General features: G+C 28.3%; 1 protein-coding gene across 1 annotated transcript; it reads left to right on the top strand.

Annotated features, from left to right (window-relative positions):
- The first annotated feature begins 3,154 nt into the window (after positions 1-3,154).
- Positions 3,155-5,101, top strand: LOC126840287 (40S ribosomal protein S20). The gene is made up of 3 exons (XM_050575927.1): positions 3,155-3,310; positions 4,588-4,687; positions 4,749-5,101. Exons 1-3 carry the CDS (start codon positions 3,308-3,310, stop codon positions 5,003-5,005), a joined length of 360 nt encoding a protein of 119 aa, XP_050431884.1. The 5' UTR covers positions 3,155-3,307; the 3' UTR covers positions 5,006-5,101.
- The last annotated feature ends 5,996 nt before the right edge of the window (positions 5,102-11,097 follow it).

Genomic DNA, 11,097 nt, shown 5'->3' with positions numbered 1-11,097 from the left:
CTGTTTTTGTTTAAAAAACTTATAGTTATAAGCGTAAGAACTTACGGTTATTAAACTGAACATTAGTTCAGATATTTTGCTCGTTATAATTTATTTAATCAGCCGTCATTTACACTCTATAGATCTCTTCAAACGTTATAATTATTTAAAAAATAAATGAAATGTTGTGGTCATAACAAATACATAAGTGTTTTGTTTATACCTAGTTCACTTTATAGACTAATAATCGACTGATTTAAATAAATTAATACGTTTAAATGTATTACCTATTACTTCTATTATTATTAATAAGTATAAATTATTATTATAACCAAGGTTTAGTAACTAGTTTTTAAGTACCTACTATATAGGATATTAATTATTATTCCACCAATTGGTACCCATACCTATTGAGATTGGTGCGAATCGTTTAATCAATTTAATAATAATAAAACAATTTTGTAGAATATTAAAATGTGTGTGCAATAAAACCTCAATCGGTTCCTAAATCGCTTAACGTCATATAATTATGAACAAACCATACCAAAAACGTATTATATACTTTAAATAATTAATCGACAGCCGCGATAAGGTGTTGTGTTATTTGCATATTAATAGAATACCCATAAAGTAAATGTATACAACATGCGATGCTGTTTAATAGTGCTATATGGTTAAATTTGCAAATTTCGTTGCACATTATTGAAGTTTAAGTACCTATTTTGGATAGTTACAATATAAATATATTTATGTAATATTTTAGTTTTTTAAATATTTTATTTATAATACGTTATAACTCTATGTAAACTACCATGTCATATACGTACATTACGTTAGAACATAATATGTCTATGTTATCGATTATTGAGTTAAAAATAAAGATTTAGCATGCTGCATTTACTCCTTACTCCAAAGTTAAACTAAACTTATCACTCATAATCGTTGTTATCTTTTTTATTTGTTTGGTCGGGTGTTATCTGTAAACAGACTGGAAGTGTATCCATACTTTTAAACACCCTTCAACATTATACGTTTTTTATTGTACTATTGTTTTTGTAAATGTGTTATTTCTATCTAAAAAATATCGAATTTTTATTAGTTGCATTTTACTTGTTAATTTCCTTTCTAAAATATTTTAGTGTACATTTTTTTCGTTGTGTCAATGTTGGGAAGAAAATTATCATTCTGCTTAAAATCTAAACTATGACCAACTTAACAAAGTCTTACTTGCTTCACTAAACGCAATGAGTTATTATTATTATTATCGCACTTACATAAAATCATGACGTATTTAATGCAACACAAGAGTTAAAATCTATACGAAATAGGTATATATCAATTGTTCAAAACATTCCTTCAACCTAGAACTTCATAATTTGTTTTATTAATAAGAAGTAACTAAAATTATATCGGCTAATTTAATTTTCCTCGTCAGTTTGATATAGTGTAATTTAATTTTCACCTACATTATAACTCATAACTTGTAGAATATTATAAAGTTTTTTTTTTATGTTAAAGTAAACCTAATCTATGGCTTTTTTTAGTTAACATTAATTTATAAAGGATGTATAAATAATTGTTAATGCGCATCACATAAATAGTCATCCTCTAATAGTTTTTATAAAATGCAACCATAATTTGTATAACTCTGTATAATATGTTACAAACTGTATTATTTATCATAGTCAAGTTTTGAGAAAATAATTGTACAGCGTTAATTTGATGCTTTTAAAATTATTGTAAGATTACAATACTATTAATGTTTTGTATTATATTATTGATAGTTGCGCCTATTGCCAAACAGTTCTAGAGTATAATATAATATACATAATACATAAATATATGTAAACATGTTGTTATTAATAAAATAATTATTGAGCCGAAAAATATAATTCCAATTTTATAATAAAATATATTATGTGTTGTTTTTTTAAAAATGATTTACTCATTTTTTAATAATTATTGTCAATTTGCAGTTAAGATTTGAAAATATTATTTCACTATCAAAAATAACACGTCGCAGAATTGATTCGACCAATTGAAAATTGATTTTTTTTTAAAAGGCTTTCTGGAGAATATGTGAAATTTACGCCGCTATGTCTACTTATGATTTTTCTTAAAAAACACACGAAAACACATGCATAAACATTTTGAAACAATGACCGTCAACAGATTTAAATGTTTATAGATAAAATATTTTTGAAATATGTTAAAGAAACAATGTATAAATACTTTTTATACGTTAATAAATTGCTAATCGCTTTATATAATAGGATATTATTTTATAATTATTAACCACTAACCAGCTGTCTATTCTAATAAGAAAAGAAAGAATGAATCGAATGACTGGAACTGAAATATAGTTTTTTAATAATAATTAATAGGTAAATACAATAAGGTACTCGCAATGAGGCAAAGCTAGTTAAAAAAATAGTCATGCCATTTAATTGGCCTCATAGTATAATAGTGATATACTTTATGTAAGATGTAACAGTAAAATAAGGTTTTAAAATTATATTAACAGAATACAAAATTGCGCCAATGACAATATAATATTTTAAACACATAATAATTACAGTTCGGCATTAGAAATTAAGGTTATATTTTTCTTGATTAAATCAATCATGTTGACCGGGAAACCAGAATTATTAAAAAATAAAATAAATATCATTATTGTGTGCAATGCCAATATATTACCTAAGGGCTAAGCATAGTATTTTTTAACCGCCCAGATTAGTATCAAAGCGTTTTCTAAAAATGTTTGATGTTATTCATTTTTTTTTATAATAGGTAGGGTGAACAGATTATATTTAAATTTAATTTGTACATAAATTATCAGCCTATGATGTTATAATTCTGTTATCGAATTGATAAAAGAATTATTATAGGTTTATAGTCAATTCAAATTTCAAATTAACACATTTACAGAAATAATTTCATCGCTAAAAATTGAGAAATAGTAAATACGTACTGTCCAAATTATAACAGTGTAATTATCAAATCAGTATTCCGCACTAATCACTTATTTACACCACATTCTCGAATTACATAATTGTGTACAATAATAATTGTACAAATATCGCGTTATGTTGATCATGTTGGCTACACTGTACGTCTACTATAACCGCGGTGTGGCACGAAACATCGTGATATGAGCATCTCCTACCATAGACCAACATCAACATAACCTAGAAATCGGTCGGACAGTCTTTCTCGCTTGTACTTTCCACGTTAGATTTTTCCCGTTCGTACCTTTAGTTTTCGCAAGTATTCGCGTCAATTTGTGTCCTTGTCATTTGTCGAACGATTCAAATTTTCCAATTCAAACATGGTGAGTACTTGGAAAATGAGTTAAATTCAATTTTACAACATTAAATACTCTAACCGAAGAAGCACGGCTGGTGTGGCGGCAATGAGCATTGCTTACTTAGGTCTTGTGTCTTAATAGCAAATTTAATTCTTAATTATTTTGTTTTAACAACTAGTGTTGATCACGAGTAATCAATTTGCTATAATGAGTTTGTCCAAGTACGTTTGGCAACACTTTGTGACCAAACGATAACGATGTCGCGGTATATTTTTTATTTGGTTGTATTAGTTAAGGGTCAAATTATTTGATTTGTATGTAGGTGTTTTCGGATTGTGTACGGAAGTCGAAAAGATAAATATATAAATTGTATAACATGCTGTCTTATTTTTCGCGCTATCAAACCCGTAGATCAGATATTACCTGTTGCCCGAAAAGAATTCATCGATTAGATACAATCTTGTGACAAGTTATAAAGAATGTCATGTTTAAATAACCGATAATTTATCTTTTATGTATCTCATAACGCATCACCGAGATGATGTTTAAAGAATAATTATGAAGGTACCTTCATATACCTAACTATTATTGTAAATAAATTATTTTTTAATTAACTGAACCAAAGGTAGACATATCCCGCGTACTGAAATTCTAACATCGTCCTATCCCATAAATGCACCCAAACTATTAAGTAAGTTTGCGTATAATTTGTCCACCTGTTTCAAAAAATTATCCACTGTTAACGTATGTCATATTAAACAACAGAAGATTTATAAAAACCTAATATGTATTATGTGGGTGTACGTTTAGATATAGTTGGTATAATAAAACATAATGATAATATTGTCCCAGCAATAATTTAATTTTAGAGTTACCTATCTTTTTTTTTTAAGAGAAATGGTAAAGAGTGAACCATGAGACCACCATTGTTTCTAATGTCCCTTTGGAAGTATGAATACTATTTTAAACATTTACTAAACTATGTTATACTTTACAAATTAATGATTGTAATAGGAACTATGTATAAAGTCTCTGACCCTCCGTTATAGTTTGACCAATATATTAATAGGTTTTAAAACAAATTAAATTTTATAGTTTATATATATATATATATATATATAAAATTTATAAGCCGTTTCTACAATGTAGTCCGATTGCTTACGTTTGTAGCAAATTCCAACTAATGCAATTGAATATTTGTACTTATTGCTAAAGGAATGAAGGCAAACAATTCATTGGTCAATACTCAAATTACATTTTTAAAAGATTTGTACTAATATTGAACTATTGTATTTTCTTAGGATCTAGAATTTAAAGATGTAGAGAACCCACCAACAGATCAAAAGCGACACAAGATCCGTATTACACTTACTTCCAAAAACATTAAGAGTTTAGAAAGTGGTGAGTGTAGCAAGATATTTTTAATTAATTTCTGAATTTCATCAATTTTATAAATTTTTAGTATGTTCCGAAATGATCGCTGATATCAAGAAGAGGAAACTACCAGTTAAGGGACCTGTACGCATGCCTACGAAATTTTTGCGCATTACCACCAGGAAGACGCCTTGTGGTGAAGGTTCTAAGACATGGGACAGATTCCAAATGCGTATTCATAAAAGGGTGATTGACTTAAAATGCCCGAGTGACAAAGTAAAGCAAATCACCAGCGTAAACCTCGAACCCGGCGTCATTGCCGAAGTTAGCATTGCTAGCGAGTGATGTGTTTTTTATATATATATATATATATTACTCCTGATTGATTTGTACGATACGACAACTAATATCATGTCTAATAAAAATTAAAATAATACATCATATTGATGAACAATTTTTTTTTAATTATTGAAATTCCTTCTTTAAATTGAGTAACTATAAATAAATGCATGCCTTAAGCGCTAGGTAGGGTTTTTTTTTATCACAAATCAGTGTTTGATAAAAGTCATAATTAGCCGATGATTAAAATTTATAAACAACAACAAATGTATAAAATTTAATGTTAGTATACCGGTTAAATTTATATAAATAGGTACCTAAAAAATCGAAATTTGTAATATTTATATTGTTGCGGTAAATTTTTAACTATGAAAAATGTGGTTTAGTAAAATTATTCAGGATCATGATTAAGTTTTTAATAGCATTACTAATTTTAAATATAGTTTTAACTTAAACAGCATTTTTCATAGGTTTAATTTCAATCATATTGTATTTTGTTTATTTAATAAGAAAAAAAAACCATTACGTATTGTCTATTGGTACAAACACACTTAAGTTTCTCAACACCTATTGATACATACATATTATGTTCTAAGATTTTATTTCTAATTTGTTACGCTCTCCCAAATTAAGCAGCTTTTGGACGGAGTATTTCTGTTTAGTAGTGACACGGAAATCAAGCCTTTACATTTAGTTTTTATCAAGCTTAATGCCTTACACTATTGTGTGTCATAGACGTCGGTAATATCAAAATAAATAAAAGTAGTATAAAAACAGAAGTTCTGATTATAATTACAAAATTTGAGATTTATGTTAATTTTATTATTTTTATAATAATTTTGCAAAACAGTGAATTGAAGACTGAAAATGTACTGATCAATTTAGTTTTATAGCTATCATACATAAATATTTAGTTTACAAGATAAGAAGTAAGAAAACTTAACATGGTGATTTATTAAGGACAACACACTCGTTTTCTCTTAAAATAATTGTAATTTTGTAGTTTTTTTTGGAGACACCATATTTGACAATATTAAAATTGTTATCTTCTTTTCTTTATTCTTTACTTTTAGAGCTTTATTAACTTTCAGTAACAAAGAAATTTAATGAAATTGAATTAAGAATAGTAAGCTGAACATTTTGACTGGTCGATAACTGGTGTTGGGTTATAATTATTTAAGTTTCTAGAGTTTAAATGTGGTGACTGGAGGTTGAGTAGTGCGTGCAGATAAAAATAATTTTACACTCCACTCATCCTCCAGTCTTAAATTTTAAATTACTTTAAAAGTATCCAAAATTGGTTATATAGACTCGTCAAAATGTTTTTAACCTAAAAAGTTTTAAAATATTTACTTAACCATTTAGAGCCCTCGAAAATTCTAAAAAAGGTGAATATTTTAGTAATTTTATGATGTAAAGAAACGCAAACAAAAATGTTTATTTATGCCTTAAACAAAATTTCTTAAAAATTTTTAGTTTTTTTAAGTAATAATAATTAAAAATACTTTTCCTGATTTCGCCAGACAAACACGAGTTTTGTTTTGAACTTATTTATTAGGTTAATTTTAAATATAGTAACATTCTTTCTCGTTTTGTGTTCTTGAAAAGTTTTTTTTTAATTTACCGTCATAAGCCAAGCTATAATAAAAAAAAAAAATTAATGTTAAGCAAATATTTTTCCATAATCGCTTTATTTTTATAGAAAAACAACAGTTTACAAATGTATACATCAATTTAATGTGTTTGTAGTGTATAGAATGAATTTAGAAAAAAAAATAACTTTTCACCGAAGCTAAAATCTACTGAATAGCTACAACAACTTAAAAATTAGGAATAGTTTTTTTACAAATTCATAATATTATTTTTATAATAACAAAAACATATTACTTTTGACAATATAAAATGTGTGTACTTAATGTTTTTGAGTAATAATTTAGTTTATATAGCAAATAACAATATTGAAAAATGATGCTTATATAGTTTAAACATTATGATGATGCTCTAAAACGAGAACTATGAACATAATCATAATGTTAACTCTATTAAGACTCTATGAACTTGTCTATTATTTACATAATTTATGTAATTATTAACGTTTAATTTAAATTGGCAATTTAACTGAAAAAATTGTTCATTTCTAAGTTTTTTTTTTGTAAAATTGAATTATGTTTTTATTAAAATACATTTTTATTCAAAGCGGGATAAATTAACGAAAGGTTTATTTGGTTGCCTAACTTTTCCCCTCGCTAAATATCGAGACAGGTCCACTGGATAGAGGTTTAGTATAGGCAATTTTTCGTTTAATTCTAATTTATAACTAAAACTGAGTAATAATGTGGGGCTTAATAAAATAAAGGGAGTTTTTTGATAAAGGATTCAGTAATACAGTTTTGTTTTACTCAAAATGATTTAAACGACCATTGGCCGTTTCAAACCTATCACTAGAGTTTTAAGATTATTTGTTAATAATCACGAGTTACCCAAGTACGTTGGTGTTCGCTAGAAGGTTTGACAAGGGTACAATGACTGTTAAGAGCTTTCTGGTGAATTATATAGTTGCTCTTGTGTCCCTTAAAATTGTTGTGCTATCTTCGAACCTCGGTAAATAAATTAGAGTAATTTAATATCGATTTCGGAAATAATAAAATATTCATATTGTCTTGAAATAAATAATTAGCAATCGAATTCCTAATACTGACTTAGACTTCATATTATTATTACTAAACTATTGTCACTTTTCAATATTATACACAATATATTTCCCCTATAAATATTCTTTTAGCCTTTTCAAGTATGAAATATATTGGCATTATCATCTTACACGTGTATTTTACTACATAGTGTGCAGTAAATTAATATTTATAGTGCCCACATTTTAGATTTTAATCGAAACAGTAGCTTATTTAAGAATTCATCTTGGGCGAGGTAGGGTTTATTTTTTAACCATTAAGCTAAGGCCCCACTGAGAGCGATTTGCGTGTTGGCGGTTTAGCGATTTTATCAACAGTATAGAAATAAATATGTAGTGTCCCCACTGACCGCGTGTAGCGTTTTACGAATTTAGCTACACGCGCAAGAATCGCTGAAAAAACAAAATTGTTTGATTTTCGGCGATTAATCGCTGTTAAAATGGTATCATCGTCGATTCTGTCAGAACAAATTGCTGCTGCTGTATACCTACAAGAACCCATATGGAATCCAAGACACCTAGACCACAGAAATCGAAACAAAGTCCTGAGATGTTGTAGTTCTGTTATAGGACAAAAACTTAAAATTGATAAAATTGATGGTCATTTAATTATTTAATGTTATATATTTATGTTTATTAAATTAGTTATTATAAATTATATGTTTTAATACTAGTAATAAAATAAATAAAAATAGAGCTCGGATGTTAATGACCTAAAATACATTAGAAAATGAATGTAGAAATGAACACGCGCGACATAAAAAAACGCTAAAGTGTCCCCACTAAAATCGCTGGTGGACCATAGGCGGAGATTGGGGGGTGCTTAGCACCCCCAAAATTATCAATAGCCCCCGCAATTATTTGATCACTCATCAAAGTAATAAATTCCTTAATTAATGGAGTAAAAACTAAAATTATGAAAATTATTTCAGTTCCAAAACGGCAAAACATTATAACAATGTTTTTGATATTGTTATCATTTAATTTTAATTCAAGTGCTAAATAAAGTTATACATTTTTCAAAAAACGCAATAAATATTGATAAAATTCAAAAGGCTCTAACCCTAAATGTATTTCCCAGCTTATTCAAATTATTTCAAGTCGCCTTGTCTTTGCCAATTAGTTCAGCTACATGCGAACGCAGCTTTTCAGCTATGCGCAAAATTAAGACATGGTTGCAAGACAGATTTAATAATTCATCCATATTATACATTGAAAACGATTTAAATATTAATGAAGAAAAAATTATTGATATATTTGGATCTAAGAATAGGTACATTGCCTTAAAATAATATGTATTTACTTAAATAATATACAAATATTATATTATAATTATTATGATTTGTATTTATACATTTGTAATGTTATATAGTATTATATATTAATAATTTAGGAGTGTAAATCCCTTGCTGGTCATTTTAGATAGAAAAATGCTAGCCCCCCCCCCCCAAAAAAATTAATGAAATCTCCGCCTATGTGGTGGACATCTGGCGTGTAAAATCGCGGAATCGCTCACACGCAAATCGCTTTCAGTGGGGGGGGGCCTTAGCTTAAAAAACAAATATTATTGACCAAAATATTAACAAATCACTTTTAATACATTGAATCAACCTATATCAATACAATGTACTATACTTAAGTAAAAAATTAAAAAGCCAAACATTAACTATGTTATATAACAAAATAATTTTTTTTCTTTTTTGATACCTAGTTGCAAATCTATCTATAACATCATTAACAAATCATATTGTACGATGGATGTTTAGTAAAGTGCTGAACCTTGGCCCATCTTAGTTCACAGCCACGTGTTTAACCTATTTAACAAATATATTAAAAAGCTTCATATTTGAACTATTTATTATAATAAAGGACGAAAAGGATAACACTGATGTAAAGATATTAATAACTATTTACAGAAATAGAGAACTTTATTATGATAATAAGAGTAACAAAGGAGAAGGATTTAATAGAACAGTAAAATTATAAATTAATTAAAAGCCAATTTTCAAATTAGTTTTATTGTTATCTCAATTTAAGCATTGCACATACAAATCCAAATTAATGCAATTGAAAACTTTGGTGGCACTAATTAAATTTTAATCACTAAACAAAATAGAACATTTAATTTAAACACTTAATATAATATAAGTATCTATTTTAATGCCTAATATTAGCCGTCTTGCCGAGAAAACTTTTTAAAAGTATTGAAATACATAATTTAATTAATTTTTAATAGTTTAATAATTTATACTTGTTCAAGTATCAATAAAATACTTCAACATATTAAGGCAGTGTTCCATACCGATTACTACAGCTGTAGTATAAACACTTCATGTTAATCTTATAATATTTATTAAATGGGTAGTAAAACGTGGGCAATTGCGGTTGCCTACCTCCCTTGAATGCGCCACTGAATCCAAACGGATATACTTTCAGTACTAAAATATACGCAGTCACGAGATATTTTATTGGATAAATGATTTACAGAGTTATAATAACATTGAGTATATATTGTAATCAATGATAAAAGTTATCGATATACTAGTCTACTACCGATCGATTACTTTTAACTGATAAAAATAGTATACTCACTTACCCGGACTACATACACTATATTAAAGTTCAGACCTGTCGGCTTTATTTTTCTCAACCAGTTTTCCTATGATTTGAAACCTTTGTTAAATTATTTTTTCCGACGATTATAATACGGGTGGTCGTTAATGAGCTTTTGGGCACCATCGAGAATGCCAAGTTCGATCAGCTGCTGCGGCTGCTAGGAGGTGGGAAAATATGACAGCAAAAAAAAAAAAATAAAGGTAAACGTGACAACCACGGGCCGGAGAAATAATTTTAATTGCGACCTCGAGTTGTAAAGTTTGTGCACAAATAATGAGTAAAGACCTGTGACGAGCATGATTATAGCGCCGCGGTGTCTGTATTACTTATTCAAAGCGGGTAGGTAAGTTAGAAGTAGAAGACTTATATACACCGCCGCCGAGCGAGTGTTAAGCGACACGGGCGAAGTGTGATATTATACATAATGTATACGGCCTAGTTATGGGTATCAATTTTATTCGACCCGCTGAGCCCGAAATTTATTCATCAAACTTTTTGATAAGCTTGTTTAATATATTATTATTACCATCTAAATCCGTGGCCGCCGTCATGCCGGGTTTTTTTTCCACGCGTTCGTCCACCTCCGGCTCGGCCGGCGTTAATAATCGCCAAGTCAAACACACAACGCGTATTATAATATGGCCTGCACTGCAACGATACAGCTGTTCATTTTACCATTATCATATCCAGCCGGTCGCCGTACACCGTCTTAATCCCAATTACCCGCAGGGATCTGTGGTAAATATGTTATAAATGTACTACTTGCACTGCCCGGACGGTGAAAAACGAGCCG

The sequence above is a fragment of the Adelges cooleyi genome, unplaced genomic scaffold (assembly GCF_023614345.1).
Source record: "Adelges cooleyi isolate 19-005CV unplaced genomic scaffold, UGA_ACOO_1.1 ACOO_flye_CR_arks_rails_tigmint_CR_PRNA_376, whole genome shotgun sequence".
NCBI classification, from domain to species: Eukaryota; Metazoa; Arthropoda; class Insecta; order Hemiptera; family Adelgidae; genus Adelges; species Adelges cooleyi.
Note: the sequence above shows the minus strand (reverse complement) of the source record. Positions and strands in the feature narration are given on the sequence as shown.